Consider the following 19,591-nt stretch of genomic DNA (forward strand, 5'->3'; position numbering starts at 1 on the left):
TTTTCTAGGGGCAAGGGGAGGAGTATAATTGGTAAGGTGTAATTATAGAACTCATCGGTAGATCTCATAAATAAAAATGCGCAAGACTTCCAAAACAATACCTTACCCTTAAACAAATTAAGATACCCGTGGTGCCTCTCTGGCTTACCATTTAAAAAACTTCGTATGTATGAAAAATTGGGCGGCAACCGTTTAATGAGAAGTTATTTTATAATTTTCATTGATTTGCCTTTAATGTGTTATTTTAAAATGTCTTAGAAATAAAAAACTGATTGTCTTCATAATCAGCTGGATAACCTGGGGGAACCCCCCCAATCTAATTATTAACCAAATTGCAGAGCTACAACCTATATTGGGTTTGGATGCTTAATTTGGAAACTGTTTTAAACTCTGCTTTAAGGCATTGATGAATACTGTTAAACTAATATCTAAGAAAAGCAGGGGAAAAAATGATGTCAAGGCAACATAAAGCATTTATATTGACAAACCCATGTTTTTATTGTGTACACTGCAGGTGTGAGTATACAGTTCCTTTGTTCGCCGAGACCAGAGGAGCCAATCGAACATGTTACGGCATGTTTACAGGCCTTACACACCTTACTAGATTCTCCTTATGCCCGAGTCCATGTTGCAGAAGACCAGGTACAGTGACTTTCTGTAATTTCTAATTAACTCCATGTGCTGTTTTAATCAGATTTATCTTAAGATAATTTTCTCACATAAAAAATAAATATTATAAATATTCGGGATTTGGGCTTCATGTAGAACCTTATACTGAATGTTGAATAACCAGGCGTGCCCAGACTAGAGTTAGTCACCACACCTTCTTTAATTCATTCTTTAGCACTCAAGTAAAACCAGAAATTTAGGGGATACCTACAATCCCAGATAATGATTAAAATTAATCATGCCATGATGAAATGTTTGATAAAGTTTTATCTCTTAAATGAAATATTTCTGTGCTGACTCAAGTAGTCATCTAATGAATTGCTTATGAATTACTTTTTCTAATTTCTGTATGGAATGTTTAGAGACTTCATGTGACAGAATCAGGCAAGCACTGAATTTGTTATACTTTTTCATTTAGGAATTCCTTTATTTTCATATTAAGAACCAACTCTGTAGACAATATCATAGTATCACTTGGGGTAATTTTCCATGAAACACAAACAGATGAAAAACAAAGCTACTATCATTTTATTATATCAAAATTAGTTTTGCACATGATGTTGACCAAAACAGAAAATCAAAAACAAAGCAGACGCTCTGTGATTGCAAAATTCCCTTTCTGATTGACTCTTGCTTATATCACGACCTTGCAGCCTGAAGCTGTGCCTGTGCTAAATTATAAGTTACTGTAAGAATCTTCAGGGTTGTTTTCAAATTGTCAAACCTATAAATTTAATCTGTGAATGAAGACAGATTACTATTTTTAAACTCTGTATTATTTTGGTTTTAACATAATATCTCATATACCTAGCTTTTTTTTTTTTTAATTTGGTAATTCTTTCTTTATTCAAATATTGCTTTAAAATAGAATGAATTTTTTTTCCTGAGCTGAATTCTATCATTTCAACATTGTCAGAGTAAACTGAAGTATATAAACTGTACTTATTCACTCCACAGCTTTTATTCTGTGCCTGTCCTGATTCAGACACTGTTTGAGTCATAGATATCAAAGATGATTTTAAGCTGCACGTGGAGCAGGGGATAAGTACAGTAAGGTAGATGCTGGGCTAGCTGTATGTTTGGGTATAATGGGACTAGAGAGGAGGAACACTGGCATTATCGTAGGAAAGTAAACGATGGCTTCTCGGAGAAGATGGTGGTTGAATCAAATCTTAAAAGAGGAGTTAGCAGGGCAGCACAAGGGGATTGAGTTTGCCTCCCAGGGAGCACAGCAAATACAAAGAAAGGAAGCACAAGAGAACATGACAAGTTCAGAGGCTCTAGAGTCACTGACTATGGCTGAGGTGAATAGAATATGTGGGGGTTGTTAGGAGGTGAGCCTGGACAGCAGAAATCATGAAGATTTCTTTATGGCATATCAAGGAGTTAGAACTATATCCAGAAAATGATATGGGGATGATTTAAGATGTTTAAGTAGAGGAAGGACGTGATTAACTTTCTTTCAGGAAGATCACGTTACCAATCTTGTAAAGGTTAGTTTTTAAGAGATGAGAAGGGGGACAGGAGGCCAGTTGTGAGGCTCCTTTCATAATTCAGGAGAAATAATGAGTACAGGAGCCTAAGAAAAGTGATGAAAAGAAAAAAAGGGGGGGGCGGAGCCAAGATGGCGGACTAGGCAGACGTTACCTCGGATCCCTCTTACAACAAAGACACGGAAAAACAAGTGAATCGATCACATACATAACAATCTACGAACCCTGAACAACAAACACGGATTTAGAGACGGAGAACGAACTAATACGGGGAAGCAGCGATAGTTTCCAGAGCCTGGAGCCAGCGTACCAGTCAGGTACGGCACAAGCACAGAGACCTGCTCCACCCCCCTGAACTAACCCCGGGAGGGGGACCAGCCGGTTCCACGGGCGGCGTGGGACGCAGCCGGTAGGAGAAGTCCCCGGGAGGCAGTGACTGATCTTGGAGCAGAAAGAGCAGCATCCGAGCCGGGGAACCGTCCCGCAGGGATTTGGACTGCTCGCAGGTACGCCATAAACACGGAGAGTTGCTCCACCCCCTGAACTAACCCCGGGAAGGGGACCAGCCGGGTCGCGCGGGCGGCGTGGGACGCAGCCGCTAGGAGAAGTCCCCGGGAGGCAGCGACTGGTATTGGAGTGGGGAGAACAGCGTTCCAGCCGGGACACTTGGTCGCGTCACAAGCACGGGGAGCTACTCCACCCATCTGAACTAACCCCGGGAGGGGGCCTACCTGGTTCACGGGGGCGGCACGGCCACGCGGCTGGAGGGACGAGAAGTCCCTGGGAGGCAGCGACTGATTTTGGAGTTGAGAGTGCACCGTCCCAGTAGGGGAGCCTTGACGCTGGGCGTGGGGCTGGAAGCGGAGGATCTGACCGTGACTCCAGCGGGCCAGACCCCCTGGGGGCAATCTCCACACAGCCAGCACACATAGGCGAGGCGCCCGCGGGAATCTCAGATATAACAGTCATTCCAAGCAAGACAAGCAACTCTGGCTATATTCTGAGGTGCTACTCTCCTATCTCTCTGTTCCCTCCCCCACCCTCCCCAGGCGGCTTCATTAACATCTGAATAGCCTGAGCCAGAGGGAGAACTCTGATAGGGATCTGACTGCAGTTTTTTTTTAGCGGATTTTCTGGAAAAACTAGTTTCCCAGTGATGGCTCGGAGACAACAATCCATATCAAACCACTTAAAGAAGCAGACCGTGACAGCTTCTCCAACCCCCCAAATAAAAGAATCAAAATCTTTCCCAACTGAAGATACAATTTTGGAATTATCAGATACAGAATATAAAAAACTAATTTACAGAATGCTTAATGATATCACAAATGAAATTAGGATATCTGCAGAAAAAGCCAAGGAACACACTGATAAAACTGTTGAAGAACTCAAAAAGATTATTCAAGAACATACTGGAAAAATTAATAAGTTGCAAGAATCCATAGAAAGACAACATGTAGAAATCCAAAAGATTAACAATAAAATAACAGAATTAGACAACACACTAGGAAGTCAGAGGAGCAGACTCGAGCAATTAGAATGCAGACTGGGACATCTGGAGGACCAGGGAATCAACACCAACATAGCTGAAAAAAAATCAGATAAAAGAATTAAAAAAAATGAAGAAACCCTAAGAATTATGTGGGACTCTATCAAGAAGGATAACCTGCGGGTGATTGGAGTCCCAGAACAGGGAGGGGGGACAGAAAACACAAAGAAAAAAAGGGCCAAGATTGGATCCCCAGGTATAAATAACATTTAAGGCGTGAGAAAAGGGAGAGAAATCAGCGGTGGAGATGACTAGAGAAGTAGGAGAAGAAATAAGAGTGGATTTAAAAAACACAAGGGAGGAGTTTCAAGAAGAGAGATGACATTGTCATAAGAAGCAGAAATTCAGTAAATAAAAACAGAAAAGAGTCCAGAGACAGTCATTGATGACCTCAGAGAGAACATTTTCATAGGTGGGTAGAAGCCAGATTGTGGAAGATGGAGGAGTAAATGAGACAGTGAAGGATGTGGAAGCATCTGGGCTGGGAAAGGAAGGAGCAAGACAGAGATGACAGAGAGTGTGGGGGTAGATACAGGAATCTGACAGTTTGAGCGGGAGGTTGGGGGGAGGAGTAGAAGAGAAGGGAATACTTGATAGGAGAGGGTGGAGCATTTTCCTTATGCTGAGGAAAGGAAGCCTGACCAGAGAGAGGTTGAAGCCCTATGAGATATGATTGAGGTCCTTGAAGAATCCCTAGGAAGCTGAAGTCAGTAGGGTGGAATATAGGGAGCACAAGAGGAAAGATGGATTAATCAGCTTTAGATAAGTGGCTGATCTTAAGGAAAGAAATAAAGCTAGCTTTGGCTGCAGATAAGTTTTTTTCCATTTGAAATTTGAGGCAGGTTCATTGAATGGCTTTGATGTAGAAGATGATGGAATAAGAGGCGTAATGTGGATGGTGAAAGTTTATAATGTTCCTGAGGTGAATGGGAGAAGCGCTTAACGAGGAATACCTCAAATCTCAGGTAGAAAACTCTTGAGTACTCAATGTAGGTTGGAAGTTATATATTTCAGTGGCACTGGGCTCTAGCAAAACTGTTTAGCCCAAGTAGAGGAAAGGATTAGGGGAATGGTCATGTCTGAATATAAAATTTATTTAAATATGTAAATAAAGCCATTTGTTGCCCGAAAGTAAGTTGGGATAAAATGTGAGCATTTCTCAAGATAGTTATATTGTTCTTATTTGTTACACAGTCCTATGTGTTAGTTTTACCTCACAATCTTTTTTACGTGTACATTTCCTCAGATTTTAATAATATAAGTTTGACCTTTGAAAATAAAATTAATGAAATTTGTCTGTATTAATTTATAATAGCTGATTGGTGTTGAGTTGCTGAATGTTTTGCACCGCCTCCTGTTGACCTGGAATCCACCGTCCGTCCAGCTGCTGGTTACTGGAGTCGTGCAACAGATAGTAAGAGCTGCTCAGGATTATCTGCAAGAAAAAAGAAACACTTTGAGTAAGCACTAGAAATTATAGTAACTTTGACGTAGATCCTATTTTTTAAAATATTAATGCCAGGAGTTTTTTGATTTAAAAATTTTAATTAAAAATGAATTTAGAAGAGTTGAAATTGATTTTGCTCTTATTAGAATGAACCAAATGAAAATGGTGATAGTTGACTATTTTTCATCTTCAAACATGCCAGTGTCATGTGGTTCAGCCTAATAACATGTTTTCTTCCTTTTATGAAATGCACATACAGACGGTCACACACACATATTAGGGTAAGTGTGTGTGTTTCTGTGTAAAATGAATTGTCTGTTGGTTTTAAGGAGAGGTCAGTGCACAGAATTCTAGCAAGGCAGAGAATTATACTGAAAAAGACATGGCATCAGTAAGGCATTTATTTGTAAACCTTTTTAAAAGATTTCTCAAATATACTTATTGTGTTGTTTTATCTCCTATTATTAATTTTTGCTGATAATTTCACCAGTTTTTTTTTTTTCTCAAGATGAAGATGATGTGGAAAAAGAGGCCTGTCCTGTATTAGGAGAAGGAGGTGACAGCGGTGGTCTTATTCCTGGAAAATCTCTTGTCTTTGCAACTATGGAGCTGTTGATGTTTATTTTAGTACGGCATATGCCACATCTTAGTACCAAGATGTCGGACTCTCCAAGTCACACAGCCACTAAAACTCGACTCTCAGAAGAAAGCGCCCGTTTGGTGGCAGCAGCGGTTACCATACTCTCTGACTTACCGTCCCTTTGTTCACCTGCTGGTACAGTATTGATCAGTACATGGGAATGCATTATATTACCGTAGACAAAGATGAGCCTGCCTTGATCTTAAGCAGTGTTTACGATTTGTTTTCCTCTTAAATCTCAAATGTGAGATGAGAAGTTGGTTTTTTAAAGGGTTTGTTTACCTTTTAGGAGCCTTAGGAGATTTAGAAAACCAAAAACCTAAGGTGCTCTTTTCAGGTATATTGCAAACAAACTTCAGGGAAGAGATAGGACTACAGCTTGGGAGAAGACACTGAATTTTAGCAGATAGACAAAAGGTAAAATTACTAAGTTCTTTATTTTCTGGTCTGGTTGCCACTCTTGAAAAATTGGCAAACTAAAAAATATCGGAGAAGAGTGACAGCCAACTCTAAGGAGAACGTAAAGAAATGATTGTTGACTGAAAAAGAGAAGATTGAAGGCAGACATAATAGCTATCTGCAGATATGAAGAACTATAGGATAAAGAAGTAGCCTTTCCTTCTGTTTTATCTAGAAGGTAGAACTAGATATAAAACTTCAGCTCAACACAAGGAAGACCTTTCTCGTTCTTAGAGTTACCTTATTGTTGTTGTTGTTAGTTGCTGTTAAGTTGATCAAGAGCTACTTGTTGTTAGTTGCTGTTAAGTTGATCAAGAGCTACTCTACATCTGTGAAAATAGTGACTTCTCATTGGACTTTTGCAGGCAGAGGCTATCCATAATGCGTGCATGTGAGAATGGTGAGGGGGATTCCTTCATTAAGTTGGAGGTTGAATTTGATGACTTTAAAATCCTTTCCCATACATATTCTGGGATTCTTTCATCTCTCTTTGCTCACGCTATATTTCTTCATTTTCCTGAATTGACTAAGCTGGTTTTGGTATATTGATGATTGATTACATGTCTTAAAATTGCTATGATTCACCAAGTCACCCAGATGCTTCTCTCACGCAGTATATGATAGTGCTTTCTCTCTGTTTTACCATCTTCTTCTCTCATTATGAAGGGCATGAAATATTAAATAGGTAAAATATTAGAAGTAATAAAAATAAGGCTAGTTGGAGAAAAAAAAGAAAATAATTGTCTCTTTGAAATAACTTGCCATTTTCTTATTCTTTTTCGAACATTGAATTATAATAACAGTAATGCAGTAAATTCTGTCTTAAAACAGGGAAGAGAGTAATATTAAACCACAAGAAATTTCAAAAAATGTAAGCAATTGAAACAACAGTAAGATGGGAACTGAAATAGTTAAGAGGTAATCTAATTTTTTTTTATTTCAGGATGTATGACAGTCCTGCCCACGATTCTATTTTTAATTGCGAGAATATTGAAAGACACAGCACTAAAATCTGCAGATAATCAGGTTCCTCCCCCAGTCAGTGCCGCTCTTCAGGGGATCAAAAGTATTGTGACACTTTCAATGGCCAAAACTGAGGAAACGCAAAAACAATGGACCGCTCTAATCCGTAGTACCCTTGCATGCATCCTGGAATATTCTCAACCAGGTAACCTGATCAGAGTTTACACATTTTTCATCTCTTTGGATATCCATCTCTTAATTAATTAATTAATGGGTGTCAGAAATATGCAGTATAACATTGAACCAATTTACCGAGGTGGTTTAGTCACATTTTTCAGATATGAACTTAAATACCCTTTTCTGGATTGTTGACTCTAAATGCCTTTGTGTTTTTTAGCATGTAGATTCATATTGCGGAAATTTTCAAAAACAAAAAACTTGCAGAATATCTGTATTTTTATGTTTGTTTAAAGTTTTTTTTGTTTTTTTTTTTTAAATAAAATACGAAAGAAAGTTGAAGTACCTGTCACCATGCCATGGTATCTCCAGGTGGAACCACAATCTTGATTTTGATGTTTCATTTCAGAAACACACACACGTATATGAGTAGATATACTTTCTATACTAATAAGTATATGTCAATATGTTAATAAATTTACTTATATGTATTAATAAATATATATGCATTATATGTTAAAAAAAAAAGTTGCCGTTGAGTTGATTGCAACTCATGGTGACCCCATGCATGTTAGAGTAGAACTGCTCCATAGGGTTCAATGGCTAAATTTTCAGAAGTAGATCGACAGGCCGTTTTTCTGAGCTGCCTCTGGGGGACTTGAACCGTCAGCCTTTCAGTTAGCAGCTGAACACATTAACTGCTTGCGCCGCCCAGGTACTCCACTATGTAGAGGGAGAGTAATAACCAGGAGCAATATATGGGAGTTCTGTTGGTGTTTTTTTATATATAATTCTTTTAATTATATAGACCATAATATCTCATTCTACCTTAATTGTTTCACACAACAATAAAATTTTCAGATCTATTAATGTGGATGTATAAAACTCTCATTGTTTTTATCTTCTGTGTGGCATTTCATCATATGTGTTTATCATTTGTTTATCCATTCGCCTGTCAGTGGCTACTTTTGCTGTCCCTAATTATTCCCAATTACAAATTTTGCTACAGTGAATATCCTTGGAAATTCCTCATGCACATGTGCTCTGATTATCTAGTGTATATACCTAGGAATGGAATTGTTAGCACATTTTAATGTTAATTTTATCAGACATTGCCAAATTGCTCTCCAAAGCAGCTATATGAATTTACATTCCCACCAACAGTGTTTGATAATTCCTATTTCCCCACATCCTCACCAACACTTGTTATTGTCAAACTTTTTAATTTTGTTATCTGATAGTAAAATGTACTAGCTTATTGTTTTAATTTGCATTTGACATTTAACTGGTGAAATTAAGAATTTTTATGAGTGTGTTTGCATTTTTAGGAAATTATTATTCGTATTTTTTGTGCATTTTTCTTCTGTTAGACTTTTTCTTTCAAGTTTTATTTCTCTTATAAAGACAATATAAAAGAACCAGAAGCACTTTTTTTTTTTTGCCAGCAAATGGACTTTATTATTTGTTTTCCACATGAGAATATAATGCATGATGAAAACCTATACAATAGTCTACAAATGATTTATGTCACTTAGCAATTTGTGAAATAAATTCAAGTTAGGTCCACACCTCTTATCATGCATCAAAATAAATACCAGATAAATTAAAATGATAATGTAAAATTTTTTTAAAAAGAAAATATAGGTGAATCTTTTATTTTAGAATGATAAAAGACTGTTTAAGCGTAAGTCATTGGAATATATCACAGAGAAAAACATCAGTCTATTCAGCTATAAAGAAATTAACTTCTACCTGTCAAAACATCTTATATTAAACGGCAGCTGAAAAACTGACAGTATATTATGTCAGAGTTGATACCATTAATATAGGAAGAGGTTTTATAAGAAAAGCCTTTAACACCCAGTAGAAGGAAAGAACAAGAGTTAGTAAAAAAGGGAAGAGATGACTACCAAGCATATAAAAAAAATTTGGCCTCATCAGTAGGCAAAGAAATGCAAATGAAAACAAAAAAATAGAAATTTTTACCTGTTAAACTGATTTTTTTTATATGTGACGGTGTTACAGTGGGTACCAGAAGAATAGCATTTTCATATTTTGCTGAAGAGTTTAAAATGGTTTCAACTATCAGGGAATCAATTTTGCAGCATGTACAAGGAGTCTTTAAGAATTCATACCCTTTGACTTTGTTCATCGAAAAATTATGTTTAAGGTTATTTACAGCCTATTTACCCAATCCACAACAATGGGCTCAGCATATCAACAGTCGTGAGGATGGCACCTTCTGACCTGTTGGACATAAGGCCGCCAAGAGTTGGAAGCAACTCAAAGGCAGATAACAGCAACAATTTTACAACTATGAAAATGTATGATCACTGAAACTATCTGGCAGTGGGAGAATTATAAAGTACAGGATGGTATTTACATTTGGATATTCTATTTATTAAAACATATATTTATAAATAAACTGGTAAAGAGTAACCCATACCAGAGGTAATTAAACCAAAACCTTAACAGTAAACAGTGGTAGAATTATAAGTTTTAATCTTATTCTGCATACCCTTTTTATATTTTAAACAATGAATATGTAATAGTTTTATAATCTGAATTTTTTTCTAATTTTACTTATTTGGAATGGAAAAGCTTAATAAGTTTTATTAATGCTACTAAACCTATTTTAGCTTTATCATGACTTACATGTTAAGAGAATATTTGAATATTTTGCTTTTTAAAGTAGATTTTAACAAACTAAAGAAACATTAGATGCCATATTTATGTATATATATAACACACTTGGCTGTTAACCAGAAGGTTGGCAATTCGAGTTCATGCAGGGCACCTGGAGAGAAAGGCCTGGCATTTCAAAAACATCAGTCTTCTAAAAAAATCAGCCGTTGAAAACCCTGCGGAGCACAATCCTACTCTGACACACGTGGGGTTGCGATGAGTCAGAATTGACTCGACATCACCTCGTTAACCAGCGTAGAGAGAGAGATACATACGAAAAACGAGAAAAAGCAATAGTTTAAAATTTTCTTTTTAATATAAATATTGTTTTAATTTTTTGTGAGGGATCTGTAGTCAATTATCCTACATATTTTTTAATTGTCAATTGTAAAGGAAAGTTTTGATATTTTATCAAGCTAGTTCATTCATATGACGACAAAGGTATAATAAGACAATGAGCTTGCCCAGTATTATATTTTGTCCAGAACTTAATTCTCAGGAGACATGGTCAGTTATAAAGCAGAGATCAAGGCCACAGGTATATATGTGTGTACCAAGGCAAGCAGAATTCCTTGCTTTTCAAGAAAAAGTATTATAGTAGGGAATTTCCATTATGAAAATGATGTTTCCTATTATAAAATCAAAGACAATTTTCACAAAAACTGTGTCTATATATTTACATAGGTGTATACACACACACGTACATAAATCTCCTCAGATGTTAATGAATCAGTCTTAAGGTTGCTGTAAATTTTGTTTGTTTTTAAAACCTTGCTTTTGAAATGAGTTTCAAACTTTAAAAAAGTTACAAGAGTAATATAGTGAACTCCAGTGTACCCTTCTCCTAGATCACCCACTATTAGCATTTTGCACATTCACCACTCTCTCTGTAGCCACATATTATTATTGTTAATATTATCGGTATGATTTTTGCTGAACCATTCGAGTATAAATTGAAATCATCATGACCCCTCACCCCTCAATCCTTCACAGATCTCCTAAGAACAGGACGTTCTCTTCTCACATACCACAGAAGAATTAATCAGATTTAGGAAATTTAACATCGATGCAATGCTATTATTGTTCCTATGTAAATTTTATAAGTTTTTGCAATAATAAGCTTCATAGATTTTTTTTCTTTTCCCCCACTTACCCAGTTTGTAGCCCAGGATCCTGCATTGCATTTAGTTGTCACATTACCTTAGTTGTCTTTATTCTAGAACAGTTCCCCAGCCTTTCTTTATCTTTCATGACATTTAGTGTTTTTGAAGAATACAAGCTATTTTGTAGAATGTTCCTCAGTTTGAAATTGTCCCATTTTTTTCCTCAGGATTCGATTCAGTTAGGCAATTTTTGCAGGAATTCTGCATAAGTGCTGTTATATCTTTCTCAGACCATTATATAGAAGAGGCATGTAATATTGCCTTATCCCATTATTAGGGATGTGAACTTTAATAACTTGTTGAAGCAGATGTTTTCCATGTTTCTTCCCTCTAAAGTTGCCATTTTTCTCTTTTATAATTAATAAGTAATCTGTAGAGAGATGGTTTGAAGCTGTGTCAATTCTCTGTTCCCCATTAAACCTTCACTTAGTGGTTTTAACATCCATTGACACTTGCTGCCAGAATGAGTTACTGCTATGATGCTTTCAAAATGATAATTTTCTAACATCTACATTTATTTATCCTTTTACATTTATTAGCTGACATTCTACTGAAAGGGAAACCTTACTTTTTGTTAGGTGCCATTGAGTTGATTCAAACTCATAGCAACTCTGTGTACAACAGAAAGAAACACTGCCTGGACCTGCACCATCCTCACAATTTTTAAGCATTGTTCCAGCCACTGTGTCAATCCATCTGACTGAGCATCTTGCTCTTTTTCGATGACCCTCTACCAAGCATGCTGTCTTTCACCAGGGACCAGCCCCTCCTGATAACATATCCAAAGTACATAAGACAGAGTCTCACCATCCTCCTTTCTAAGGAGCATTGTGGCTTTACTTCTTCCAAGACAGATTTGTTTGTTCTTCTGACAGTCCATGGTATATTCAGTATTCTTTGCCAACACCATAATACAAATGTATCAAGTCTTCAGTCTTCCTTATTCATTGTCCAACTTTTGCATGCATCTGAGGCAACTGAAAACACCATACCTTGGGTCAGGTACACCTTAGCCCTCAAAGTAACATCTTTGCTTATTAATACTTTACAGGGGCCTTTTGCAGCAGATTTGCCCAATGCAATGTGTCTGATTTCCTGACTGATGCTTGCATGGGTGTTGATTTGTTGACCCAAGTAAAATGGAATCCTCGACAACTTCAATCTTTTCTCCGTTTATCATGATGTTCCTTATTGGCCCAGTTGTGAGGATATTTGTTTTTTTTATGTTGAGGTGTAATCCATACTGAACGCTGTAGTTTTTTTTTTTTAATAATTTTTATTGTGCTTTAAGCGAAAGTTTACAAATCAAGTCAGTCTCTCAGACAAAAACCCATATACACCTTGCTACACACTCCCGATTACTCTCTCCCTAATGAGACAACCCGGTCTCTCCCTCCACTCTCTCTTTTGGTGTCCCATTTCGCCAGCTTCTAACCCCCTCCACCCTCTCATCTCCCCTCCAGGCAGGAGATGCCGACATGGTCTCAAGTGTTCACCTGATCCAAGAAGCTCACTCCTCACCAGCATCCCTCTCCAACCCATTGTCCAGTCCTTTCCATGTCTAAAGAGTTGACTTCGGGAATGGTTCCTGTCCTGGGCCAACAGAAGGTCTGGGAGCCATGACCACAGGGGTCCTTCTAGTCTCAGACCATTAAGTCTGGTCATAAGAGATTTTGGGGCCTGCATCCCACTGCTCTCCTGCTCCCTCAGGGGTTCTCTGTTGTGTTCCCTGTCAGGGGTGTCATCGGCTGTAGCCGGGTACCATCTAGTTCTTCTGGTCTCAGGATGATGTAGTCGCTGGTTCGTGTGGCCTTTTCTGTCTCTTGGGCTCGTAATCACCTTGTGTCCTTGCTGTTCTTCATTCTCCTTTGATCCAGGTGGGTTGAGACCAATTGATGCATCTTAGATGGCTGCTTGCTAGCATTTAAGACCCCAGATGCCACTCTTCAAAGTGGGATGCAGAATGTTTTCTTGATAGATTTTATTTTACCAATTGACTTAGATGTCCCCTGAAACCATGATCCCCAGACCCCTGCCCCTGCTATGCTGGCCTTCGAAGCAGTTTATTCAGGAAACTGCTTTTGGTTTAGTCCAACTGTGCTGACCTCCCCTGTACTGTGTGCTGTCTTTCCCTTCACCTAAAGTAGTTCTTATCTACTATCTAATTAGTGAATACCCCTCTCCCACCCTCCCTCCCTCCCCCCTTCTCATAACCACGAAAGAATGTTTTCTTCTCAGTTTAAACTATTTCTCCTGTTCTTACAATAGTGGTTTTATATAATATTTGTCCTTTTGCAACTGACTAATTTCACTCAGCATAATGCCTTCCAGGTTCCTCCACGTTATGAAATGTTTCACAGATTCCTCACTGTTCTTTATTGGTGCGTAGTAATCCATTGTGTGAATATACCATAATTTATCCATTCATCCGTTGATGGGCACCTTGGTTGCTTCCATTTTTTTGCTGTTGTAAACAGTGCTGCGATAAACATGGGTATGCATATATCTGTTCATGTAAAGGCTCTTATTTCTCTAGGATATATTCCAAGGAGTGGGATTGCTGGATCGTGTGCTGTTCTATTTCTAGCTTTTTAAGGAAGCGCCAAATCGATTTCCAAAGTGGTTGTACCATTTGACATTCCCACCAGCAGTGTAGAAGTTTTCCAATCTTTCCACAGCCTCTCCAACATTTATGATTTTGTGTTTTTTTTGGATTAATGCCAGCTTTGTTGGAGTGAGATGAAATCTCATTGTAGTTTTGATCTGCATTTCTGTAATGGCTAATGATCGTGAACATTTCCTCATATCTGTTAGCTACCTGAATGTCTTCTTCAGTGAAGTGTCTATTCATATCTTTTGCCCATTTTTTAATTGGGTTATATGTCTTTTTGCAGTTGAGTTTTTGCGTATGATGTAGATTTTAGAGATAGGCGCTGATCAGAAATGTCATAGCTAAAAACTTTCTCCCAGTCTGTAGGTAGTCTTTTTACTCTTTTGGTGAAGTCTTTGGATGAGCGTAGGTGTTTGATTTTTAGGAGCTCCCAGTTATCTGGTTTTTCTTCTACATTCTTTATAATGTTCTGTATACTGTTTATGCCATGTATTAGACCTCCTAACGTTGTCCCTTTTTTTTTTCTTCCATGATCTTTATTGTTTTAGATTTTATATTTAGGTTTTTGATCCATTTTGCATTAGTTGTTGTGCATGGAATGAGGTATGGGTCTTGTTTCATTTTTTTGCAGATGGATATCCAGTTATGCCAGCACCCTTTGTTAAAAAGACTGTCTTTTCCCCAGTTAACTGTTTTGGGGCCTTTGTCAAATATCAAAACTGCTTATATGTGGTTGGATTTATGTCTGGATTCTCAATTCTGTTCCATTGGTCCATGTATCTGTTGTTGTACCAGTACCAGGCTGTTTTGACTACTGTGGCGGTATAATAGGTTCTAAAATCAGGTAAAGTAAGGCCTCCCACTTTGTTCTTTTTCAGTAATGCCTTATTTATCTGGGGCCTCTTTCCGTTCCATATGAAATTGGTGATTTGTTTCTCCATCTCATTAAAGAATGTCCTTGGGATTTTGATCAGAATTACATTAAATGTATAGATCGCTTTTGGTAGAATAGACATTTTTATAATGTTAAGTCTTCCTATCCACGAGCAAGGTATGTTTTTCTGCTTATGTAAGTCTCTTCTGGTTTCTTGCAGAAGTGTACTGTAGTTTTCTTTGTATAAGTCTTTTACATCTCTGGTAAGATTTATTTCTAAGTATTTTATCTTCTTGGGGGCTACTATAGATGGCATTGATTTGGTGATTTCCTCTTCGATGTTCTTTTTGTTGGTGTAGAGGAATCCAACTGATTTTTGTATGCTTACCTTGTATCCCGATACTCTGCTGAACTCTTCTATTAGTTTCAGTAGTTTCCTGGAAGATTCCTTAGGGTTTTCTGTGTATAAGATCATGTCATCTGCAAATAGAGATACTTTTACTTCTTCCTGGCCAATCTGGATGCCCTTTATTTCTTTATCTAGCCTAATTACTCTGGCTAGGATTTCCAGCACAATGTCAAATAAGAGTGCTGATAAAGGGCATCCTTTTCTGTTTGCTGATCTCAGTGGGAATGTTTTCAGGCTCTCTCCATTTACGGTGATGTTGGCTATTGGCTTTGTATAGATGCCCTTTATTATGTTGAGAAATTTCCCTTCTATTCCTATTTTGCTGAGAGTTTTTATCATGAATGAGTGTTGAACTTTGTCAAATGGAAGGCTGTAGTTTTTGATCTTCATGAATAAGTGCTTCAAGTCCTCACTTTCAGCAAGCAAGGTTGTGTCATCTGCATATTGCAGGTTGTTACTGAGTCTTCCTCCAATCCTGATGGCAAGGTCTTCTTCATGTACTCCAGCTTCTTGGATTATTTGCACAGCATACAGATTGAGTAAGAATGGTGAAAGGATACAACCCTGCCACACAGCTTTGCTGATTTTAAACCATGCCGTGTTAACACTTTAAAGAGGTCTTTTGCAGCAGATTTGCCCGTTCGTTCTGTTAAAACAATTGCCTCTTAGTCTTTGTACCAGTTCCACATGCACACAATTAAGTGTCCTGGAGTTCACATTCTTTGCAATGTTATCCATAATTTATGATGTACACACTTGAATGCCTTTGCATAGTCAGTAAAACACAGGTAAACATCTTTCTGGTATTCTCCACTTTCAGCCAGGATCCATCTGACAACAACAGTGATACCCTTTGTTCCATGTCGTCTTCTGAATCCAGCTTGAATTTCTGGCAGTTCCCTGTTGATGTACTACTGCAACCTTTTTTGAATGATCTTAAGCAAAGTTTTACTTCTCTGTTATATTAATGATACTGTTCAATAATTTCCACATTCTTTCTGATCAACTTTCTTTGGGATAGGCACAAATACGGATCACTTCCAGTCGGTTGGCCAGGTAGCTGTCTTCCAGATTTCTTGACATAGATGAGTGAGCACTTCCAGTGCTGCATCCATTTGTTGAAACATCTTGATTGGTGTTCTGTCAATTCCTGGAGCCTTGTTTTTCGCCAGTGCCTTCAATGCAACTTGGACTTCTTTCTTCAGTACTGTTGGCTCTTGATCATATGCTACTTCCTGAAATGGTTGAAAGTTGACCACGTCTTTTTATTACAATGACTCTGTGTATCCCTTCCATCTTCTTTTGATGCTTCATGCATTGTTCAATATTTTGCCCAATATTGCAACTGGAGGCTTGAATTTTTTCTTCAGTTCTTTCAGCTTGAGAAATGCAAGCATGTTCTTCTGTTTTGGTTTTCTAACTCCTGATCTCTGCACATTTCATTATAATACTTTACTTTGTCTTTTTGAGCTGCTGTTTGAAATCTTCTGTTCAACCCTTTCACTTCATCATTGTTTCCAGTTGTTTTAGCTACTGTACATTCAAGAGCAAGTTTCGGAGTCTCTTCTGACATCCATTTTGGTCTTTCTTTCCTACCTTATTAATGACCTTTTGCTGTCTTCACGTATGATGTCCTTGATGGCATACCACAAGTTGTCTGCTCTTGGTCGTTAGTGTTCAGCGTATCAAATTTGTTCTTTAGATGGTCTCTAAATTCAGGTGGGATACTGAAGGCCTTACTTTGGCTGTCTTGGACTTGTTTTAATTTTCTTCATCTTCAACTTGAACTTGCATATGAGCAATTGATGGTCTGTTCTGTAGTCGGCTCTTGGCCTTGCTCTGACTCATGATTCTACTGAAAGGAAGACCTTCCTTTTTGCCTTTCTTTTATTACATATTTATTAAAATCAGAACAGATTCATGATTCTTTTTCTTAGTTTGATGGCTTCCTTACAGTTATTATCAGTTTTAATACTCAAATTGTCCCAGGTTTGGCCATTGGGAGCTTTTCAAGGTGGCTCCTATGTCATTTTGACATGTCCCCATATTTCTTGAGTACATCTTTAGTTTCTGGCACCAAGATATAATGGATTCGTCTTATATTTTCCCTGTCTCTGTTCTGGGATTAGTCACTTCTCAAAAAGACCTTGGTTCCTTTTAGTGGAGATGGTATTTAGATGCTGCAATCTTCTTAAAGTCATAATTTAAAATAATTTAAAAAGCAAATGATTGTTTTCTCACAAAACTCTGGTATAAGCGATTGTTGTCATTCCGCCATTCAATACTAGAATAATATTCCTACTGTAGAGCTCTCAGGTTTAACATGTAGGACTCAGGTTATTATATACTGGCTAAAACCTTCAAATCTGAAACCTGTTCTTCCTTAACAAGCAGTTAATGGACTTCTAGGCTATTGTTCTTTGCCCATCCGATTTTATGAATAGCTGGTACCCTCATTATGAGATAATGTTAGCAACACAAATATATGTGTTTGTAATCCTCATAAGGTACTGATTATTGTTGTCTGTTTAAAGTTACCAAATTAGCCCATATTCACATCTAGAGTACTGATAAGTTCGGCTGTCGAAGAAATGGTATCACAAGATAATTTATTTTATATGTTCATTAGTATTCTTCTTTAGAATAAATGTACATATTTCATGTATTTCTTAAATTTAACTAATTCCATACTTTATTTTCATTAGGTTAAGTTATGTCTATTCCTAAATAAATGATTACAGTAGCAAGAAATTATTTAAAATTGATAGAATACTGTCTTCAGGAAATCATACAGGATATCTTTTTATGGTTTAATGGAAATTAGAGGTTTTCAAGTTTACTGAATAGAAAGGTGATACACTAACAAAATCTACTCTGGTTTTTTAAATAAATTAGAATATCTTATTATCATTTAACTTTGTTGGAATGCAAGGGTTTGAAAGTTTTGATCAGTCTACGCACCAAACAAGTCAAATTACTTTTAATTTTTTATTTTCATATCATTTTTTGTATCTTACTTTGTTTTCCATATTAGAGTTCTCTTTAGGATTTTTGCCTGAAAGTTTTTAATTAGTATCGTATCATCTAGAAAAACAAGGAGAAAGGACTTAAAGTACAGAGACTTCTAATAAAGAACCTTCAGTTTCCTCCACACTAGATGACTTCTCATATATTGTTTGTAGACTGTAGTAGATTGAGGCACACACTGCTATAAATATGGGGGGCAGGGGAGGGATGGTGGTTGTGATTGGAATTCCAAAACATTTCCGAAACAGTACATTGCTTTCTTTTTTATTTTCAGAAGATTCTATGCCTATGCCAGATGAAGTAAGCATGCTAACAGCAATTGCACTCTTCCTGTGGTCTGCTAGTAGTGAAATAATAGGAGTCCAGTCATTACAGAATGGCTGCATGAACAGATTTAAAAATGCATTAAATTCATGTGACCCATGGGTAAGTTACACATAAAAAAATTAAACATAGAGGTAAACATTCCACTTTATCAGGAAACTTTCAAGTTGATTCATTAAAATATGGTGATCCCACCAAATCTTAAGTATTTACAGTATGGTTTTTAAGTGGAAAAGTTGAGAAAGATCACTGGGCCTAAACACCATTGGATATCATCTAGATTGATTTTTTTTTTTTTACATTGATCTAATTGTATATTTCAAATCATCATAGAAATTTAGAGCTAAAAGGTGTCTAATGGATTATTTTGTAATCTTTATAGGGAGACAATAACGTGTAATGGCCAGTCACGTTGCCTGGGTCTGAATTCCATCTCTAGCACATGTTAGTATAGTGAACTTGAACAACTGGAGCTCCTTTTATCAATCTGTAAAAAGAGGATTCTAATAGTATCTTAATGAGATTTTTATGAGAATTATGTAAAATAATGTCTGTAAAGTTCTTAATTGTTGTTGGATAATATTATGATTAATCTTCCATATTCTTTATTAAAATAATTAGCATGTTAATATATACAGAAACAAGAGAAAGAATTATTTCACTTGCTTGAAGAAAAATTTAGATTGGATAGTATATATTAGATTACATAATATGTATAGTTGAAGCCAACAAGGAAATTATACCACCCTTGTCTCTGAGATTCAAGAAGTAATTTTTTTAGAATATGATGTAACACACTATTTAGTTTTTTATTCTTTAAGTTCTTTTAGCTGTATCAACATGAGATTAAAGTCTTAGTTATAATTTTTCATGGGTATACATGTAGATCTTCTATTTATTAAAACCTTAAAACAAAAAAATCAATGGAAAGCTCCTATGTGCTAGGACCTGAGCCAGATGGTGAAGATAGAGCAATGAACAAGACAGACATAATCCCTTCCCTCAGGGAGCTTAGAGACTAGTGGGGAAGACAGGCTTTAGATGTGTAATCAGTTTTATAAAGGGAAAATATAAGGTGTTATAGAGGCTTACTACAGGAGG

At 37.0% G+C, this 19,591-nt stretch overlaps 1 protein-coding gene across 3 annotated transcripts in view; it reads left to right on the plus strand.

Annotated features, from left to right (window-relative positions):
* HEATR5B (HEAT repeat containing 5B) overlaps nt 1-19,591 on the plus strand; it is a 125,566-nt gene that overhangs the window by 99,369 nt on the left and 6,606 nt on the right. For 2 of the 3 annotated variants that reach the window (XM_010595867.3, XM_003416075.4), the window contains exons 30-34: nt 515-642; nt 5,027-5,171; nt 5,667-5,933; nt 7,201-7,425; nt 18,441-18,592. In XM_010595867.3, coding sequence (XP_010594169.1) covers nt 515-642; nt 5,027-5,171; nt 5,667-5,933; nt 7,201-7,425; nt 18,441-18,592 — 917 coding nt within the window. Of the gene's footprint in view, nt 1-514; nt 643-1,626; nt 2,431-5,026; nt 5,172-5,666; nt 5,934-7,200; nt 7,426-18,440; nt 18,593-19,591 lie in introns of those variants that run through there. The other variant, XM_064277196.1, reaches the window with a different exon arrangement.

This window comes from Loxodonta africana, chromosome 26, assembly GCF_030014295.1.
Source record: "Loxodonta africana isolate mLoxAfr1 chromosome 26, mLoxAfr1.hap2, whole genome shotgun sequence".
Lineage (NCBI taxonomy): Eukaryota > Metazoa > Chordata > Mammalia > Proboscidea > Elephantidae > Loxodonta > Loxodonta africana.